Source organism: Macrobrachium rosenbergii, chromosome 2, assembly GCF_040412425.1.
Source record: "Macrobrachium rosenbergii isolate ZJJX-2024 chromosome 2, ASM4041242v1, whole genome shotgun sequence".
NCBI lineage: Eukaryota > Metazoa > Arthropoda > Malacostraca > Decapoda > Palaemonidae > Macrobrachium > Macrobrachium rosenbergii.
In genome coordinates, this window is record NC_089742.1 from 81882621 (window position 1) to 81905270 (window position 22650).

Below are 22650 nucleotides of genomic sequence, written 5' to 3' on the forward strand. Positions count from 1 at the left end.
AACCACATCTGTATCTTTTTCATTTATCATATTTTTATATATGCTTTCATGATGGACTAACAGTTGGGTTTGTGTACTTTTTCAGGTACAAAACCATGTTGTCCTATATTGAACAATCTATTTTTCATTAAATGTTTCATTATATTTTTTCATTACCCTTTCATATACTTTCATAATATGAGATGTCAGACTCACAGGCCTATAATTACTTGCCTCTAGTCTTGAACCACTTTTGAAAGTAGGAGTAATATATGCTAATTTATGCTCATCATAAATCTTGCCTGTATCTATACTTTGCCTTAATAATATTGCTAGCGGCTTTGCGATTGAATGAACCACTTTCTTTAACAATATGGCAGGTACTCCATCTGGTCCTGCTGCTGATCCATTTTTAATTTCATTAATAGCCTGCACAATATCGGCTTCTGTAATATCTATATCTGATAAGTATTCAGTATTTTCATCTCTTATTTCTGTATCATTATCTTCATTGTCAATTCTAGGTGTAAATTCACTCTTATATCTTTCTGCTAATATGTTACATATTTCCTTTTTTCATTCGTTAATCGCCCTTCAATTCTTAGAGGGCCTATTTCTACTCTTATTTTATTCATCTTTTTGCATATGAATAAAAAATTTTAGGGTTTTGCTTGATATTTTGTAGTGTCATTTCTTCTAGGTTCCATTTTTCATTTTCTTTTGATTGTATAATCTTTTGTTCTGCATTTTCTATCTTACTTTTTAGTTCCATCACTTTCCATGCATTCTTTTCTTTTGCAAGAACTTTTTCCACTTTCTAATTTTCTGGAACAAGATCCTTCTGTCTCTTGGAATTCGTGACTGATGCTTACTTTTTTCTTTGGTATATATTTTTCCACTATTTCCTCTAATATTTTATATAATATATCGGTATTTACCTGTATATCATCACTTACAAATATGTTTTCCCATTCTTTGTTTAATTCTTCATTTATTTTTGACCAATTTATATTCTTACTATAGAAATTGTATTTTCCATATCCTTCCCATTTTTCGTCTCTTGCTTTTCTTTGTTTTCGTATGTTCTGGAACGGACTGTTAATTCTATGACATTATGGTCAGAAATACTCGTGTTATATACTATTATTTCTTTAACATAGTTCACCTCATTCACAAATACTAGGTCTAAAATATTATCCTTTCTTGTTGGTAGGTGATTTATTTGCTGAATGTTATGTTCTAGTAGCATATCTAATAGCTTTTCAAATTGCCTCTTATCTTCTGCACTACTATTGCTCTCTTTTTATATGTATAAATACAACCACAGTCTCCTATTCGTTCTTTCCATTCTACAAAAGGAAAGTTAAAGTCTCAGTTAGGAGTATAGTCCAGTCCTTGTGATTTCTACATATTTCATCCAGTTTTCAATTATTATGTCAAACTCTTTAGTATTAGGGGTCTATATATTACAATGTTCACTAATTTTTCAGATTCAAATTCTACCGCTATTAATTCACATTCTGTGTTACTATATTTCTCACAGATTTTTCCTTGATTGGCATCTCTCCCATATATCTGGTTCCCCCTTGATTTCTATTTTTCTATCTGATCTATAAGTTTGGAATCCCTTTATCTGGTCATCATTACCAGTCTCTTGGGAATACCAGGTTTCACTTATATTCAATATTTCTATTTTTTCATTTTGGGTTAGTTCTTCTAAGAACTCTATCTTTCTTTTGAGTTACTCGAAACTAGACCCTGCGCATTCATCACTATGATTGTTTGCATATTATCTCCATTATCTAATATGGGTAATAATAAGGATTTTCCCATGTCTCTTTCCTGTTCTGATATGTTGATCTTTTTCATTTCCAGAAATTCGTACATTAAAAATCCAACTTTTCCATTATATTTGTTCTTCCAGCTTCATATTTATTCACTTTGTGCATAAACCTGCACTTATCTCCATATCTGCACCATCCCCTTGCATCATAGATACATTGCTTGTTCCTTGTGCTATATCTAGGTGCTGATGGCTCATATCGTGGTGCTGACTTTTCATAATGAGTTGTTGGCTTGCTTTTTGCCTTCATCACATGATCTTTGTTCTTTTCTTTATTTGTTTCATTTTTTCCTTGGTTTTTATATGTATTTTATTTTTTGATTTTGATTTTGGTCTTTCATGGCTACAGGATGCATGTACCTACATTTCTTATTAAACCTACATCCATTTCCTTCTTTCCAGTTTCTACATATTTTTGGATGTAGATCTCTGCATTCCTCTTCATAGCCATCTAGATATGCACATTTGCCATAGATCTCATAATTGTGACATATCTTGGGATGTTTGTAATAACATCTTTCACCAAACCTGCAATTCCCTCTTTTCAAAAAGGGTGCATACTGTGTCTTTCTTTTCTTTTCTTTTTCTTGTTCATTCCCCTCAGTATGGAGATCCGGGTACAACCTCTTTGGGATTTTATTTTTGATTTATCAGGTCATAATTTATTTCTTCATATGTATGTTGCTGTATTGCCTCATATGTAGAATCTATGAGTTTCTCTGCATCCATACTATTATCCTGTTCTTTGTTTTCATTAATCTTTTCTCTCTCTTCAGTCTTATTTTCTTCTCTATTTTCCTCATCTTCCTCTTCTTCATCTTCTTCATCTTCTTCATCCTCCACAATCTGTACATTAAGTCTTGATTTAATGACCTTGTCTATCCATACTAGACATGTTGAGCAAAATATTTTTGTGTCCTTATTTCTATTTTGCTCAACTTCAGCACATGACGGGTGTGTCGATGTCGTGGCAAGCATAGCATTTCCTAATCAGGTTTTGTGGATTTACAATGCTATACCACACTCTACATAGTTTACATGCTTTAGGCATCCGTTTGCCTATTGCATCAATCAATATATTCACTAGTTCCACCTTACTTACTTTCTTTGATGGAATGTGCTGATTTTTGTAGATTTTCTTTATAAGTCTTTTGATAACTTGAACTTTCATTGGTATCTCTTCTATTATTTTCATTATATTTTCTACAGATTTGCTCCAGCTTGAAGGATCGTATCCTTTCAATATGTCTGTGAATGATTTCACATCTTTTTGGTCAATGCTGCAATTAATCTCCATGATCAGCAGACCAAGTTCCCTTCCTGCCAATTCATCGTATTGAATATCACCCGATGCAAGCTAGATTTCGCCACCTTTTACCACTGTTGGCTGACTCCTCCATGATTTTCTGATTTTATTAATTCACTCGTAGACAACTTATTAGACGGTTTTTCGCTCTAATCTGATATTAAGCTAATCACCGATAGTTCACGAACACTTTTAGCTATATTTCATTCGCTAATTGTATGTAAGACGCGTATTATCGGGTAGATTATCCAGACCATGAGCGATTACGTCTCACCGAGAGAATGTCACATCAGAGAGAGAGAGAGAGAGAGAGAGAGAGAGAGAGAGAGAGAGAGAGAGAGAGAGACCTTACCTTACAGACCTTACAGTTCGTTGGTTGCCCCAGGTCCCTCAGTGTGAGGCACCTCTGATGTCTACCAGAGAATTGCTAATGCATCTTCCGGTATATTTTGCATCTTCCAATCTTGGATGGTCAGGGATGAATCTTAAATATTTGTCTAGCTTATTCTTAACCCTTAAGGGACGGCATAATTTATCAATGTGCAGCACCCCAGACCGGGGAAACTTTGAGGTCGGCAAAATAAAAAAAAATTTACATCAATGGAGAGAATGACACGTACATTCACACTGTATAAATAAAAAATTCTAAAAAAATTTCCCTACCTTCCATCAGAAGTTGAAAATTACTATTTACAACCCCTTGTGGGGCCTCATTTACAAGACAATCGTAAATTTTACCAACTTATATATGTTTTTTCTAATAAATAAGTTTTTAGGATTTTGTAAAATTATTATTACTGCTCACACAATATCAAAACAGATAAGAAATAAAAGCAGTAACAAAATTTTTGCATATTTGTTGTAAAATATTCACGTGAGTTTACGAGAAGGAAGATTCAGTAACTTTTTTTTTACTTTTACGTGCTTTTTCTAATATTTCTTTGCAATTTTCTTTGTAAAATTACATTTACAACCGACATACTATTGTAAAAGACAAAAACAAAAAACAACAACAACCCCTTCGTATATTTACAAGCAGATTTACAAAAAGACTCGTGAGAGAGAGATGGCAGTGCCTTCCGCCTTGAAGTCACAAGCATTACTGATACTGGCCTAGCTCTCACGTCTGTATAAAAGTTGCCATTAGTGAATTTATAGCATGTAGAAGTATTGGCACCTTTGTTTCGAACCATTATTACCATAACATTGGTGCGTAATTCTGCTTCACACTGGAGCGCAATCTGTCCACCTCCACAAACTTGTTTTACTTCACACTCAAGCTCCATCCGCCCACTAAGGGTTAAACACATTTACGCTCACTCCTGATATGTTCCTCTGATGAGCTGGTAGCGCACTGAGTAGACGCTGCATTATCGATGCTGGTGCGTGGTGGATTAATGTCCTGTGTGCTTTCCTTAGTTTTCCTGGTATAGTTTTGGGCACTATTAATCTACCTCTGCTTGCTCTTTCTGATATATTTAGCTCCATGATGTTTTTGGTAATTCCTTCTATCTGTTTCCATGCCTGGGTTATCATGTAGCGTTCTCTTCTCCTTTCAAGACTATATAAATTTAAGAATTATAGTCTTTCCCAGTAGTCAAGGTCCTTAACTTCTTCTATTCTAGCTGAGAGAGAGAGAGAGAGAGAGAGAGAGAGAGAGAGAGAGAGAGAGAGAGAGAGAGAGAGAGAGAGAGAGAGAGAGAGAGTTAGCTTAATACATTACCCTTAAAAAAAGAAATAAATGGTTGACTTAAGAATATAGTGTGTGACTCTCTCCCCCATTCCACCAATCTATTTTTAGAAGTCTTCTCAACCTGGTTTTTACGAACTTCTTTATTCTGTTACTTTCTCTTTGTTCTGAAATGCTCTATGTCTCCATGTTTTAGAACGGTGCATTTAGTTTGTAAACAGTACAGGTAAAATTAGATCAATTCAAAATTATCCACTGTACAATTAAAGACATACAGAGAAACAGTGCTGTAATACGTAGGTTGACTAACTTCAAACGAGAGAGAGAGAGAGAGAGAGAGAGAGAGAGAGAGAGAGAGAGAGAGAGAGAGAGAGAGAGAGAATTACAAGAAAAATTTGACCACTGATTAGCAATACTCCCATTCTTGTCATGTTAAATGACATGTCTGACAGCTTTTGCCTTCCATCTTCTTACAAAAGATGAGGGAAGAATTTGTTTGTTCAAGATAATACGAATTTTGTATTACAGTTTTATTATTATTATTATTATTATTGTTGTTGTTGTTTAATTTTATTAATCTTGTTAATATTTGAAAATTAGTACTTATTATTATGTAAAAGTTTATTTATCATACAAATAAACATACCTGTATACATGTACCATAAAAATTCATCTCACTAAGAGAGAGAGAGAGAGAGAGAGAGAGAGAGAGAGAGAGAGAGAGAGAGAGAGAGAGAGAGAGAGAGAGAGAGAAATTATTACTTTTAATAATATTTAATGTTATTTAATTTACACATAAAAGCTTGAAAACTTATAAATTACATAAAAAAATTAAACAAACACTTTTGCAGGGTTTCTCAGTGTTCAGAAATGTTTGCGTGTCTGTGAAAACTCGTGTATGACCATTAGTTAGGTTCCAATGAAAAATTCGTGTCTGTGAATTCATGCAACTCGAATCGCGCAAGTTTGAGGTATTACTGTACATATACTAAAATCAGAACGATACAGAGTAGATTAGCGCAGCCCCTGTGCAAGGATTACATGCACACAGTGGAGCATTCCACATTTTTTAGCGCCAACCTGGCTTCCAGCTCACCTTGCGCCAGCTCATACTATAAGCGAGCTCCCAAGCTACTAGCTCGCCTGCCGCCAACTACAGCCTGGCGCCAGCTCATGTCCATTTTTCCTCTCCTGTTACTAGCCCTCCTGCCTTTTTATCCACCTGCTCCCGCACCTGGCTCCCATGCTCCCTTCCCAATCCATTGCCAGTTGTGTCTAGGTTAACAGAAAATTAACCTTGCAACAGTAAAGTGTTGTGCACGGGAGGAGGCATACTGAAAGTCCAATGGAGGCAGGTGAGAAGTCCCCTGGGTAGTTGGCCCCTCGGCCAAACCTGTTGCACATTCCCAGGTATCGACAGACAGCCACTGAAAAGGGATCTTGATGGATGTGTAGTGGAGGAGGTGGCTATTCAGCCCATCGGATCTCCTAGACCTAAAGTCCTTGCCATACTCCCCTAAACCTGGGAGGAGACATACTGGCGGTCCAAGGGAGTTCGAAGGGGTTTGCCCGCAGGTAGTTGCCCCCTCAGTCGAACCTGTAGTACATTCCCAGGTATCGGAAGACAGCCACTGGAAAGACGTCTTGAGGGATGTGTAGTGTTATCATCACTCGTCAACTAATGTCTTCCTGAGGGCCTGGCACCATCCTACTAGTGTCCGGCGCCGGTTCCTGTTCTCTCGGCGCCTATTCCCAAACGCCCAACACCAGTTCCTGGGCGCTAAGCACTCTCTTTAGCACCCGGTGCCAAGCTACAGAGCTTCCATGGCCCGCTCTCATGCACAGGGCGCCAGTTCCTTTATATTACTCAGCGCCCATCTTTGTTAAGAACACACTGTTGTTCTTTCTTGAGCACCAATCTCCAACTGAATGCCTGGCTCCAACTTTCAAGTGGCCGGCGCAAGTTCCCGATCACCAGGTGCCAACTCTCCAGTATCAGACTCCTGCCTCTGAGTGCCATACAGACCACTCACAACTATTTGCCTAGAGTTAAAGACGAGCCAACATTTCTCCCTTTTTAATGACAATTAGTGCAGACTGGGACTATTGTGTCCCAGATTTATGAGCTTTTTGCAGAAAACTCTCACCTCTGGTGTTTTCTTCATCCTCCAAGAAGTCTCTCAGGGAGTTGGGAGTTTGATGTTTGTTGAAAAGGGAGCAAGACAAGTGTCTTTGGACTTTCCTCCCTCTGGTGCTTCCTTGGAACTAGGCCTCCTTGTCGAAGATCTTGTCCAGATTTTTTAAGTAAAAGGTTTTTTCTTGACTGACAGCAGGAGCACAGGCTAAGAAGATAGAGGACTTCCAAGTGTTTACCAAGAGACATCACCTCGGATTTTCTCTTAGTCCTGTCCTGTGCAGACAAGGACAGCTGAGATGGTTTTCAGAGATTTCTGCTCTTTTCTTTGGAATTTCAAGAAGAGAGAGCTCAGGTGCTCCTTCTCTACTGTGAGAGCCACACAGTTGCAATCAGCCCTGTTATTTTCGCCTACAGACCTACATCACCTCTTCATCAGAACACAGCCTCTGTCACGAGTCAGCTTTTTGGATGTCAGTCTCAACTCTCAGAACTTTCGGGCTTTCCGTCCGCCAAAAGAATCACAGCTACCTTCAGATGGTGCGTGAATTTCTAGCCCCTTTTTTCTTCTTACTCTGAAGATTAGTGGATGAGTCTACTGGGGACTCTGTCATCCACCAAGACGTTAGTCAAGTTAGACAGACTTCATATGAGAGTTTTGCAATCCTTCTAGTTTTCATCCAATTCAGTTTTTCCGGCGCAGACAGTAAGCACTACAATGTTTTTTGGTTCTTCATGGCTGTTGAAGATACACACAGATGACGGTTGCCATTCTCTGCTTCCTGTCAAGCAGTAAGCTTCACCTCACAGCCTTCCTGCAGTTTCGCTGTGGTTACCTCAGTCACTTTCTTTGGAATGGCGATATCTTCTCTCCTGAGCGTTCTTTTGTTGAAAGACTTTACTTGGGCTCCAAGCAAGAAGAGAAAGCACAATGAACCCTCTCAGAACTGCGCTTTCTAGCGGCACCCCTTTCCGAACACCTAGAATCAACTTCTGAGCCTGGTGCCAATTCCTGAATGCCCAACGCCTGTTCCAGAGTGCTCAGCACTATCTAGTCAGTACTAAGCTCCCAGCGCTGATCGTCTAGTGCCGGCTCGCAGACTATTTTTTGTTTAGAGGATTGTGTCTGATGGCAGAAGAATTCATCACACTTGGTTTTGGACAAGGACACTGCTCCCCATGTCCAAGCGTTTGTGTCTCTTATGGACTTTTCAAGCTTTTATAAGCGTGCCAGATATTAGCTTCTGCCACATACAGTTCTGCACGTTTTCAGTCTGTGAGGTGGTATCGAGTCCAAATAAGTCAAGCCCGCACAGATGTCCATGTGTCTGCACGGCTGTCAAGAGTCAGCAGGGTTGGCAACAGTCCACACAGTTCTCAGCGAGTCTGCACGATGATCTGCAAGTTTGCAAAGTTGCTTGCTAGTCTGCAGGTTCGTCAGCGAGCCTGCATGGCCCTACAGCCCCCTTTTTCTCTTTGAATAGAGATCGAAGTTCAAGATGGAGATGAACCAGACAGTACTGACATCCATTCTCCAGAGCGATTGAATGGAGACCTTGGATATGCAGGTTGCTTCCTTCCATGTCCATGTCCAGACATCACAGATTATCTCAGGTCCGTCTTACGAGACAGGATCTTCCAGTTCAGGGATCTAGGTTTCGGCCTCTGTGGCACAAGTCTTCTCTTGAGTCCTTGCTCCTCTCACATTTGACTTCATTTTCTGCCCATGAACATCAGTTTTTCCTGGACGTCGGACTTCAAAGGTTTTGAACACAAGACCAACTGGGACAAGGGAACACAGCCGGACACTGTCGTTTTTTCCCAAAGCCCCAGTTTTAAGTCGGACCTGCAGTGGTGGCTGTCCAATCTAACTTTCGGAAAGGAAGTTCCTTCATCCTCTGAGACTAGGCTTAAGACTTCTTCTCAATGCCCTGATCTAGGTTGGGGAGCCCTCTTGGGGAACCAGGAAGTTTCTGGGATGTGTCCCCGGAAGAATGGGGCCTTCACATCAATGTCAGAGAGCTGAAAGTGATTCGCTTAGGGCTTCAATGCTGCTTGACTGTTAGCTCACTCCTTGACATTGGTAATCCATTTAGACTAGACCACAGTCCTAAAGTTTATTACATTAGCAAGGAGACTCTCTCATTTTTTCTCAACCAAACAAGAGAACTTCTATTGTGGATGATCAAAATCAAGTTTTCTAGTCTCTAGATTTATTCAGGCCAACTAACAAGTACTGGCGGACGAACTGAGCCGTCAGAAGCTTGTTCTTACCAACAAGTGGACCTTGAATGCCCTGGTCTGTCAGGATCTGTGGAATCTTTGGGGCAAGCTGACTTTGGACCTGTTTGCCACCTTAACCCCTTGTGGATGGGTAACATACATATATGTTCAAGATTTCGTGCCAGAAAAATTTTAAAGAATTTTGTGGGAAATGTGCTCAGTTAACTTCCATGGGCCATAAATGAATCATGGCAACTCTTACCCCAACTCTAATAGCTAGTTGGTACAGCAGAGAGGGATAAGTTTGCCTTGAGATGTCATAGAGGAATGTTGTCCAAAATTCCCCATCCAATGACATTCCATAAATATTTTACAAAAAATATACTCAGAATTTGTTACTGCTTTTAGTTCTTACCTGTTATGATACTGGGTGAGCTTTAATTATAATTTTACAAAATATAATAAAACAACATTAGAAAAAACACTTATAACTTGGTAAAATTAGCATATTTTGATGACTGTCTTTTGGAAAAGAGGTCCTGCACCAGGTTGGAAATATTCACTTTCAACTTCCCTTGGAAGGTACAAGAAATTTTTGTGAATTTTTTTATAATACCATATGCATATACGAGGGTAAGTCAAAAAGTTCCAGGAAAAATTCAATATACTCTTTATTTAAGGAAATTCAAACATCATTTTTCTACATATCTACCATCTAACTCTATACACTTTTCAAGGCGCTGTTTCCACCTCTGCAACCCTTCTTTGTAGAAATTTGGGGCCTTTCTATTAAACCATGTTGAAACTGCATGTTTAGCAGCATCCAAAGATTCAAACCGGACTCCTCTTAAGTGTTCCTTGAGTTTTGGGAACAGGAAAAAATCTGAAGGAGCAAGATCAGGACTATAAGGAGGATGTGGAAGAGTTTCCCACCTAAATTTCCGTAGGACTTCTCTTGCAACCCTTGATGAATGTGCTGGAGCGTTATCATGATGGAACAAAATTCTGCGATGTGCAACTTTCCTCGACGTATTTTAGCCAATGCAGTCTTCAGTTTTTGCAAAACACCTTTGTAGTAGTTCGGTGATTGTTTTTGTCCTTTAAGGAAATCAATCAAAATCACTCCTTTGAGTCCCAAAACACTGTTGCCATAACCTTCTGGGCAGATCTCGCCACTTTGAACTTCACTGGTGCAGCTGAACCTGTTGGTAACCATTGCTTTGATTGAATTTTACTTTCTGGGTCATATTGATGGATCCAAGTTTCATCTCCAGTAACAATCCGGTCAAAAACTCTGATTCATTTGATTCAATCTTCGTTAAAACTGCAAGAGAAAGGTTCAGCTCTTTGATGCAGTTGGTCTTAGCAACGCTTTTGGGACCCAACGTGCTGAAAGTTTACTCAAACCAAGATTTTCATTTAAAATTGAAAATGCAGAACCATGGGAGATCCCAGTGTCATTAGCTATCATATCGATAGTAATCCGATGATCTTCATCCACTAGATTCTGCACCAAAGCCACAATTCTTTCATTTTTGCAGTCCATGGTCTTCCCTCTCTTGGGTTGTCTTTGAGGTCCTCCCGACCATCCTTAAATCGCTTTATCCAATCATAAACAACTGATTTAGATGGAGAAGAATCTCCATAAACTTGTTGCAAAGCTTCAATAATTTTTCCTGGTTTCCAATCAAGCTTGGTCAGGAACTTGATGTTAGCTCTCATCTCAAAATTTTTATTTTACATGGGTTCAAGAAGTTACTTTTCTGAAGCAGATGTTAACACCACGGTAGCAAGAGGATGACTGAGGTAGCAAGTCTATATGATCACTACATCACAGATAATTGTTTACCAAGTATTTGGGTTGTTTCATTCCTGTGTAAATACATCATTCAACAATTTTTCCTGGAACTTTTTGACTTACCCTCGTACATATCTTCCTCTTCCCATTGATTTTTTTTTTACCATCTTTAAATTTAGCCCAGTCTAGAGGTGTGCTTAATATATATTTAGCCCGGACTGTAAGGGTTAAGGATCCTTCGTCTTCCTCTCTTCTGTTCTCCAGCCTCAGACCCTCTGGCATGGGTAGCAGACTCCATGCTGCAAGTTCGCTCCAATTTGGACCCCTACGTCTTTCTGCCCTTCTACAGTCAAGGAAGTACTGAACAAGTTTCAGGCTCATCGCAACATTACGATGACCCTCATAGCCCCGTTCTGAACCATGAAATAATGACTTCCAAACCTGACTTGGTTGTTGGTGGACTCTCCAAGACTCCTCCCCCATCCATGTCTACTCAGTCAACCTTCCTTCAGGAGGCTTGTCAGAATGAAGGGGTTTTTTCCAGACGTACTATAGGGACTATTACAAATGCAGACGTTGATCTTCCAGCTCTGTCTACCGGAATAAGTGAGTGATTTTTTCTAGCTGGTGTCTCAGACTCTACATCACTCCTTTTGAGACATCTGTGATCTGAATTGCAGATTGCCTCTTTAATCTGAGGAGATCTAGAATCTCTCATATTCCTCCATTAAGGGGTGTCGAGCTACGTTTAACTCAGGTTTTAAGCAACTTCATCGAGCTACGTTTAACTCAGGTTTTAAGCAACTTCATCAAGTCCTTTGACTAGTCCAAGCAAGGAAGGAAATCCGGTCTCCTGGAACCTGGACGTAGTGTTGAAGTGACTGACAAGTCCCTCTTTGATTTACTACACTCCTTTTCTCGGAAAAGACCTTACCCGGAAGGCTATCTTCCTGGTGATCTTGGCTTCTGCTAAAATGTTTTATTGAGAGCCAAGCCATCGTTCTAGAGTAGGTCTTTTTCACAAGATATGGTTTGCTCATTTACCCTTGGATTTTAGCCAAGAATAAGGACCTATCCAAGACCTGGATCTGTTCTTTCTCCTTTAAGAACTTAACGGATATCCTTGGCTCTGACAAAGAAGAGAGAGCCCTCTGTCCAGTTGGAGTTTTCAGGTATTACCTGAGCAGGACTGGAAGAGCAGAGGGCCATCCATAACCTAGTGTTCTGGCAAGGACCCACTCCGTCTTCTGACTAAGAGCACATTGTCCTTCATCCTAAATGGATTTTATTTCTGAGACCTCTCTTAGATTCTGGGGAGCATTTTGCCTACTTTAAGTAAAAGCTAAGGATGTCAGAGCAGCTGCTACCTCATTAGCTTGCAGGCACAATATGCCCCTCACTTCCATTTTGCAGCTGACCTACTTGAAGTGTAATCGATCTTCGCTTCTCACTATTTTTAATTAAGTTAAAAAAAAAATTGTTAAAATTTTGCAGTACCTTGTGACCATTATTAGTAACTGGCATGGTATCATGGGAGGAAGCACAGAATTTTCTCCTACTACCTCTTCACCTTGTAGTAAGGTGTCGGGTTTTGGGGAGCTGGGGGTACAATATACCTGGAGTACCCACCACTCTCAGTGGACAGGTTGTGGTTTTATTTCAGTGTAGGTGACAGTATTGTCTGGTTGTTTTTTTATTTTGGTACTGCGCCCAGGGCAAGGGCACCTACTGATGCTTTGCTAGCCACCGGAATACTCCTTCGATGCAAAGCTCCCACTTAAGTAGAGGTGCTCCACGGCTATGCTGCCACGCCACTACTGGTTAAGATGAGCACCAACCAGAGGCAGTATTCTCCTGCAGTAACTCTCTTAACTGGTAAGGAAACAACAAGCATTGTTTTCAATGCTACCAACTTTTCTATTTCAAATTCATTATATGACAATGTTTTGGAGTAGAATATGTCCATGTATCCCACCTCCTATTAATGTGGAATCTGCTATGTAATTACTTGGTAAGTTACTGATATAAAAATGACTTTTATAATAAAATAAACTTTTATATATACTTACCATGTAATTACAAAATAAGAGCCCACCCTCCTACCCTCTGATGGACATAAGGCAAAAACAGAATGAGGCTGTCTGCTAAGTCACTCCTAGTATTCCCATTAGTGGGTGGGACTGGTCACCTACACTAAAACAATCGAAGTGCTACCGTGAATTTTGAATTTAAGCTACCATGCTAGTAAGAAACTATAGGTATATAATTACTTGGTAAGTATATATATATAAAACTTTACTTTATTATAAAAATGTCATTTTTCTTTAAAAACTTGAACAAACAAAAACAAGAAGGATTCCCACGCCTCCAAGTGCCACACTAAGTAAATTATCTTACAATTCACCTAATAAAATAGTCTTGAATGTAATATCTCTCCCCCTCATGGGTTTGTAAGGTGCCTAGGTGAGACTGCCAAGGACATCAGTCACATAATCTAGAGGCTGGAGCCCCTTAGGCAAAGAAGACTATTTGAACCTCCTTAAGGGTGTGGAGACCACTGCCCCTAAGCCAAAAAACCTGCAAAGAACTGAGCATTACCACTTACTACAAACACTGAGAGGAGCTTATCACAGCGGAGGTAAACTAAAAAATCTGCAATCTACTAAATAGTGGATCCAACCTGAGAGATATCACTCAAATTATGCTAACCAAAGCTGATGGCCCACTCTTCCTCATAAACACCTGCACTGATCTTATAATACCCAACATCTATGCAACCCTGCAAGAGAAATCTTTCTCAGGATATACAGAACAGTCTCCAACCTCGAAACACAAGTGACTGCATGGATTGGTCACATCTGAGCAGGTGCAGCTGTCAAGAGCAGTGTGGGCCACACAAATAGTTCTCTTGGCATTTCGACAAGACACAGCTGATCAGGGTCCAGCAGCTTCCTTTTTAACTGTGTGGCTAAATCTCAAACAGTTTTCACACTATGTAAGGGTACATGGACCACTCTGTCCTCACAAACTGCCCCAGGCATATGAGGTGAGATTGTCACCCAACACATTCCTATGGCACATTGATATATCTGGCTGACAGCAAGACAGCATGGCAAACAGCCCACTCATGTGCCTACCATGCCAAAATGCAGAGATGGAGGGAGACTGTACTGCCAAGTCTGCTGACATTTGACACCATATTTGTTCTGTTGCTCGTAAGTTTGACTGAATGTCCATCAACTGATCTCTGAAAGCCAACAGTGTCAAGAGTGCTGCACTCATCATGAGAATGTTGATTACAGGTTAGAATCCTTTCGAGTTCACACCCAAAAGAAAAGAATTGCTCAGGAGTGTGGCCTACCTTACTTTCAATGTGTCTACAAACAGTAGCTACTCTAATGGGTGAAATTCAGCGGAACACCCACAACGAGGTTGGGGTCATCCAGTCACCAAAAGAGGTCACCCCTCACTTTTCTGATCAATTGAAATGGGAGTGCTGGAGGATCACCACTAGATGACCTGTGTTGCTTTGGGCATCACTGAATTGAATGCATGTTGGTATGCCAATGATGCAAAAATTTCTCTAAAGAAAACAAGAAAACAACAAGGATTTGCCAGAGCCAAGCTGGTTGTTCCTTTTGGTAAAGGAACTGCATTGATAACTCCTGGAGAATGTTAATTTGCATGTCCACAGGATGGACTCTTGGTTTACTATGCTTCATGAGTTGTCTAGTAATGGGACTGTACTTCTTACAATTTATCACAATCTCCAGACTAGGACAAAATGAGACACTGTCCCAATCCTCATGCAATTTAGCCTTGGATGATGCCAGGATCAGCCAATTGTTGATACTGTAAGATATGGATCCCAAACGAATGGACCTAAACTGTCACCAGCATGAATACCCATTTCAACACCTGTAGGGCAGTTGCTAGTCCAAAACAAAGCACTTTGGACTGATACGTTATCCCACTGTAAATGGAATAGAGGTACTTTTTTTTAGTCTTAATGGACAGGTATTCGAATTTAACAAAAGCACAAAGCTGCCCTCTCTAATAGAAACCTGTCCAGATTTTGATGAACAAACTCTTTCACGGAAGAGAGACTGATGGTCAGTCTACAGCTCTCGGCTTGCAGAGTAATCGTCTATGATTACCATCATGTCCTTCTCTAGCACTGTCTTCAGCTCTGTCAACATAACAAGAGATCTTAAACAGTTCTGGATAATAAGCATGAAACAGGATCAGTTTGTGAGAGAGGAGAAAGTGGTGATCCTAAAGGGAAGCCTGTAGCCACTCAAAGGACAGACTACCCGAGGTTCTGGCCTGTCACTGCCATAGAGCCCAATGGTTGGACAAGCATCCACAAACTCAATGCAGTGGGAGAGGGAGATCACACATTTGGCAACCTCTTTCCTTCTCCTTATCTCTCTTTCTGGCAGAAGCCTGGCTAGGATGGTGAAAATGCCTGGAAGACTCCTGAACCCCTCCCAAGGGCCATACAAGAGGTGTGGCCTCTCCCAAAGCCCTATGTCGATAGTGTATCCAGCGTTAAAGGTTTGACTGCATTATCTTGCACTGGTCCTGAGTCAGTTTTATTCTCCAACACTGCCTCAACCCTACTTTTCTTGAAGGCAGAATACAGTACCAATCCGTTTCACAAAGCGAAACCACTCTTGGTCAAACCATCCCTTGGAAAGAGACTATGAAGATCACTTTGCCTCTTCAAGATGAATTTTGCACACTGTTGAGACAAAAGTTAACAGCCTCCCCCCCAACCTAAACAAGCAACGTTCACTGTCATGTTAAACCATATATCAAGTCACGATGCTGCTTGAGACAAAGCCATGGCAGCTGACTCCAGAGCTCCTCCTTTGGAAAAGAAATATATCCCCTCTGCATCATGAAGCTATTCCAAACAGGTTGTTCATCACACCGCAGACTGACAGGTATACCTCTAGGGGGTAGGTTTCAGCCTCCTCCATTAAGTTACCAAAGAATCTAAATCATCCAGGACATCCCAAGCAAGTGGAGAGAAGGGCTGTCTAGAGAAGGTGCAGACTCTGTGGAAAAACTCAAGTGTGTTGGATAAAGGACACCAGGGGTCAAGAAATCCCTCAGGTCACTACTCCAAGACCCTGTTCTTGTGAATGAGCCCAATGATATCATGAAAATGCTTCTCTAACTCAGCTGTCGTGGGTCCACTTGCAAAGTAGAATCTGACAACAGATCAAGCTGGATCCTCTGGAGAAGCAGAGGGAGACAAAGTAGCCCGACACTGCCCACTGTTCAGAAGATCAAGACAAATATCTGGAACAAGTCACAGACATAAGAGCCATGGTCTGAAGATGGCAAGGGTGATGGAACTCTGTCAGTTTTACCACCCTTATATCTTGCCATAAAAGCAGAACCAGCCAGGTCAGCTCCACTACTTGAACAGGGCAATCAGGTGGATGCAATGCCTGTCCCATGCAGAGCAACATTAAATGGTGCATGGGTCAGGGGCAACCATGCAAAAGGAAGATGATGAACAGCTTTCTTCATCCTCTTTCACCTCTGCTAAGACCACAATCAAGGCAGACATCCTCTAAGAGATAGGAGCAGGAACTTCCAGAGCAATTACAGTAGGAACAATGGAAGCAACAGAAACACTGCTAATAGCAGGAATATCCATTGTCACAAACTCAGAGCTGGGAGAGGAAGCCATGGCTGAAGCCAAATTTTCCATGAAGGTATACTGGAGGGATCTCCAAAATGCCCAGAGATGGCCACAACACCTTTGCAGCTCCTTTGTATCCTGGGGATGCCTCAGGGTTGAACTAACAGAAAGACAGGCAAGAGGAAGGACAGCAGACTCCCAGCTACAGTATACCCACACAGGGAGTGCCATTTAAGTCATTGTCTTGTTGGGGGAGGTGGGGGGGCTGTATTAAGTAGCAGTTGAGTCTGAAGTAGGCACAGTACAGGGAAGGGATGATATCAGCAGCATATTGCTCTCACATGACACTCCCAAGCCTGTACAGGCAGTCCCTGGGTTGTATCTGCTTATGGCAAATCCATACTTTCAGTGTTTTTTCAAATATATTCATAAAAAAAATCGGGCACCATTTTCGGGTTACACCGATTGCTGGCTTACAGCAGGTCACTGGAACAGAACCTTGGCCGTAACCCGGTGACTGCCTATAAGGAGGGTTAGAGCCAAGGACATCCATCTGCAAATTATCGGCTGAAACAACTTACGCAATGAGCCATTCTTTGATGTTGCCTAGAAGTGACCTACAAATACATTTCCCTACCACTATGGCCATACAACCCTACCACATCAAGAGCAGGTGTGACTAAAGCACAATCAACCTCTGAGATTAGAACACTAAATGTACACACATCTAATGAGTGGGAGAGTGGATATATTGTATGATTATGACTCACCGGAAGGGTAATACAGCCAAGGAACTGATATGACTTCAAACTTTCATACAGTGGTGCAAGTAGGGAAGGAAGAAATGCCATTAATACTGTTCTGTCTGGAGACCTTAAAAATGGCATTCCAGTACAGTAGCACCTCATCTTCACACATGCTTTTGGGGGTCTGGCTTTCTGATGAGTAACAAAAGACCCTATACTATAGCCTGGACTTGAATATTTTCCAAATATCTTACAGCTAACAATTCCAAATAGTTCCTAACCTAAACTAACCCATACTTTACACCTAAAATTAAATATAAAAACTGAATGGTAGCATAGCAAAAAATAATCATAAAGTAACTGATAAGTACAGATGTCGATTAAGTTTATGTGTTACTAGATGCAAAAGAAGGATGAAAGGACCATGAGGCTATGTATGGAAGAATGCAATGTTAAGTGTGTATGTCCCCCAAACAGGATGTTCTGAGGAAGTGAAAGAGTTTTTGGGTGGACTTGAATGAGAAAATGGAATCAACTGAAGGGAACCTAAATGGGCACGTCAACTGAAGTAATGATGCTAGAAGTTGCATCCAAGGAGGACATGGATACAATGACCGAAATAAAGAAAAGCGTTTGACCAAGGAATAATGAACTCCTGATTGAGTATGAGAGTGCTGCAAGATCTACTTAAATTGACTACATCTTGTTGAGTAGAATAGAGTTTGAGAAGCTGAAGAACTACAAAGTCTCACCCCTGAAAATCTTGTAGTTGCAAAACATCAGTTTGTAGTTATGAACTTTCAGCTGAGAATAATATGACCCAAGATGTAAATATAAGGGCATAAGAAAAGCAAGTGGTTAAACTAAAAGTGCCTGACCTTGGGTGGCACCACAGAAGTAAATAATAAAGAAATACATACACAGAATAGGACTATTACAAAACTTTGGCTGGGCAAAATTTAGATATAATAAAAGAAAATTAAATCATTTTAAGTAATGCACATAATCACAGAATTGCCTCACTTTTTACTTAATGCTGTAATGCCAAACTTTTGGAAAACATTAATATAACTTAAAATGATAAAGGCTGCAATGAGAAATAACAACAGTGCTCTGGCTATACTAGAATTAAGTACATCACAATACTCTCCTAGATAGACAGAGGACTAACTTGGTGTAAACAATGCTTTGCTCACCTGTAAGTATGACATCAGCACTAAGCTCTCCATGCCTACCAGTTTAGTACAATAAAGAAAGAACATTGTTTGTTACACAGATGCAAATCAATTATCTTAACTACAACACTGTCACACAGAATACTCCAGATTAGTAATAAAAAATATTTCTAATATGTAACAAAAATAAAAACACACCTGGACTTTTTAGCTGCTTGCTGACTGGTCTGTTCCATATTCTCCTTATCATCATTTGCATCTTCAGCTGCTTCTGTTACCCTTTTTGGAAACAACTTTCTTTTCATTTCTTTGTCATGAATCACATCACTGAAAGGCGAAGTTTCACCAGCAACAATCTCAGCTGAATTATTCTTATTCAGAGGAGCTTTACTTTTCCCAACATTTTCAAGTTCATTACCCAAGTCACAATATTCATCAAGTTTATCACTCTTACCAGATACTTTTCCATCTTTATCTTTTGACAAGTCATTTAAAACTTGTTTTTTCTGGCTTTTCTTCTTCTTCCTTCCAGGTTTGTTACTGTCCACCTTTCTTTCTGATCTTACTTCCTTTATTTTATTCACCATTAACTTGGGTTGCCCATTCTTCCCTCCTTGCTTTTTCTTTGAAAGTTTCTTGCTCTTACCCTTCACTGTAGTGATTCCTTTTACAGAAATTTTCCCTACAGTAATATCCTGCCAAATATCATCTACTTCTTTCTTCTTGTCCCTTTTTGTACTACATTCTGAAGTGTCCTGAGGTGATTCTTTAGATTTCTTGCAAGTTTTACTTGGCTTACTTACAGACCCATCATTTGTGTTTTCTCTCTTCAAAGTATCAATTATATGCATCTCCTTAATATTTTCTGGGGCACTGTCACTAACATGAGCTTGGCTTGGTTTATTGTCCTTTATAGTACAAATTTCAGCATTTAGGCTAGCTTTCTTCATCCCCTTACCTTTCATATCTTTCCTGACATTTTCAATGCCAGGGATCTTTTTGGGGGAATTTACCTGAATTTGCTCAAGCAGCTCAATCTTATTAAAATCCTCTAATTCTTTTTTTAATCTTCGAGACGAACGCCTGACCTGTGTTTTCTCTTTGTTCTGTGGGATACCACCACATGTTCCAGCTCGTAAACTTGTCCTGGACTTCTTATTTGGGGAATAGCCTTCACATGGTGCATGAACATCTGCTTTAATGGTTATGACAGATTTACTCCTTTCAACAGCTTTTTCTTCCTTACTCATCTTTTTGAAGAAAGTGGCTATATTACCTTTTTTTGAGATTGGTAAACTATCTCCATTTGATTTTTCATCCTTGCTGCAGTCTGCACCATAGTCATCACCTTCACCTTTACTCTCTGTTTTTACAGGGTATTTATCATTACAGTTATTCCTACTGTTGTTGTCTTCATCATCCCATTCCATACTCTTGCCTTTCTTTCTTCTCTTTTTTGGAGGGCTGGTCAAAGCAACAGAGAAATCCTCTTCAATGGGAGGTTCATTAACTCTATCTTGCATTTTTTCACACAAAAATGCTTTTTCTCCAACTGATTTATCAGCTTTGCCTTCTTCTAATGTGGCTGTGTACTTGGTATCACTGGTGCTCAAATTTCTTACCCTTCTCAACATCAAGGTCAAACTTTTTTCACCTGAGCTGATACTTTCAACTGTTTTGTGGGGACTTGTAACAACTTTGTCATTAAGTTTTTCTTCTTCATTATTAATTTCAGATGTACTTGCGTCACTACATTCAGTTTCATCCTTCATCTTATTCAGTGCACCACTATCAGACATATCAGATTTAGAAAAGCTACCTACTTTCATGCTGTTTTTTTTCCGTCGATTTCCAGAAACCTCTACAGGGGTTCCAGACGAAACACCTTCATCTGAAGATGTGTAATCTCTCTTTCCACCTTCATCCATGACTGAACAACTGCTGCATTCTCCTTTCACTTCAATTTCTTTCCCTTTTCCAACTAAACAATTCTTTGCATTCAAAATGCTAGACTTACTTTTATCAGGCCGATGATCACTGAGGTTTTTTGGTTCCTTGCATTTGCTGATGTCTTGAACATAAGAAACAGACATGACCGGTGTTTGATCCTCAACTACTTTCTTACTACTAACTTCTATTTCACCACAGCTTATATCAGTCACACTGTGACCCTCAGACAAAATTCCACCTTGGGAAATTTGATCTTCGTCCTCAGTACTACTGTCTTCACTCTCTATTATCCTACGTCTTCTTTTTGATCGCTTCTTTTTCTTGGGAGTTCCTTCAAAATCATTGAGGGATGAATCAAGATCACAACTAAAGCTCTTCTTTCTTTTTCTTCCTCTCTTACCAGGCGGGTATTCATCATATTTCCCAGCTTTTCTCTTTTGTATCTTGAGGTGTTTTAACTCTACAGTGCATGTATCCTCATCCACCAATTCATCTTTTTTCTCCACAGTCTTTTTGTTCATTTTATGTCTATTTGTCATCAAAAGGGTGAAAGCATTACCAATTACTGCAGGTGGTGTTGTCTGTACCTTTGCTACACTTGCAGCTGCTCTATTTTGTGAAGTTTGTGGAGCTACCAGTTCGATGCAATCTTCATCAGTGGATACATCACTGGCGGGTCTGTCAACTTCAATAAAATCTTTTCTAGTTCCAGAATCTAAACAAGACCTATTTTTAATTCTGTTACTTGGTTCAATACTATCAAGGTCTTCATTCCTGCTATACTTACTAATGCTTTGTTCAGAACTGATAAAACCACTTTCATCCTCTTTACTCTTACCTCTAAATTTACCACCACCAACAAATTCTGTCTTGCCCTGACTCTGTTCAGTACTGACAAAATCATCATCTTTATCGAGTATTCCAGTAACACTCCTGCTAGTTTTTGAGCCTTTTGCACTAAACACTTCACTACCCTTATGTGATTTAGATCTTTTCCTAGGAGATTTTTTCTTTTTCAATGGAGAATTTTCAGTGTCCATACACTGTGTTTTCTTGCTGCCCTTGGTTGACTGAAGATCCAATGCCATCAAATCTACCTCATCATTTTTTTTGGATACTTGTGAACTTCCATGAAGTAATTTACTTTGCTTTTCACTTTTATTTCCAGATTCTTCATTGTTCATTAATTCTTCTTCAGCCATTTTCTTTAGAACTTCATTTTGCTTGTCTCTATTTGCCATCATAAATACAAAAATATTTTTATGTTTCGTCACACTTTTATCCAAACTTGCATGCAATTTTTCATCACTACCATCTACTCTCTTACTGGATTTCAATTCAAAATCTTCACTTTCATCTGATAGTGTTTCTGTAACAGCACTCCCTGTTCCATGGCATCCTACTCCAAGATGTAAACTTTTATTTGTCTTTTTGATGTTAACTGTGACTTGACTTCCATCTCCCAATTGCTTTTTTGTTACATTACCTGGAATATCACCTGTAATTTTCCCATTTTTTCTTTCAGTGCTTTTGACAATTTTCTCTTCCACCTTGTAAACGTCTGAATCATTACATCTGTTCAATGCAGCATCAGCCACCTTTAATTTTGACTTTGACGCAGTCACACCCTTTTTTGTGAAATAATTCAGAATGCTCCCTTTCTCTATCTTCTGCTGAGAAGATATTTCCTGAAAAGAAAATATATCATTATATTTTTATTTAACTGAAAATACAAATCTTAAGACTGTTTCATAGATACATTCCTGTAACTTTTACCTACCCCAAATCACACTGCATATGCAAACAATGTTGAGGGGACACTAAACAAATAAAAAACAATGATTATACAAAAGTGAGACAATTCCAGATTAAATAAGTCCAAAGCTAATCTGTCAAACCCTATTATTTCTTGATTAATGTAAAACAGATTATTGATGTGTATCAATAAATGGGAGGGGCAGATTCACTAAACTACCTCTTCCCATTCATCATTTATTAAAAATTTTTCAACTGTTCAAACAAATTACATATTTACTTTTGGCAAACAGCTACAGGCAGTCCCTGGTTATCGGTGGGCTCGGGTACTGGAGATACAGTTTTATGGGGCTTGTCTAGTGATGAAAATCTGTGATTTTCTGTGCCAAAAA

The 22650-nt window shown here is 39.6% G+C and overlaps 1 protein-coding gene and 1 pseudogene across 2 annotated transcripts in view; one reads left to right on the plus strand and one right to left on the minus strand.

Annotated features, from left to right (window-relative positions):
* The window catches only part of elg1 (enhanced level of genomic instability 1), a 260212-nt gene that overhangs the window by 197960 nt on the left and 39602 nt on the right, over window positions 1-22650 (minus strand). For both annotated transcript variants that reach the window (XM_067121580.1, XM_067121590.1), the window contains exon 3: window positions 18752-22191. In XM_067121580.1, coding sequence (XP_066977681.1) covers window positions 18752-22191 — 3440 coding nt within the window. The remainder of the gene's footprint in view (window positions 1-18751; window positions 22192-22650) is intronic.
* On the plus strand, window positions 5790-5889 carry LOC136850205 (U6 spliceosomal RNA; annotated as a pseudogene).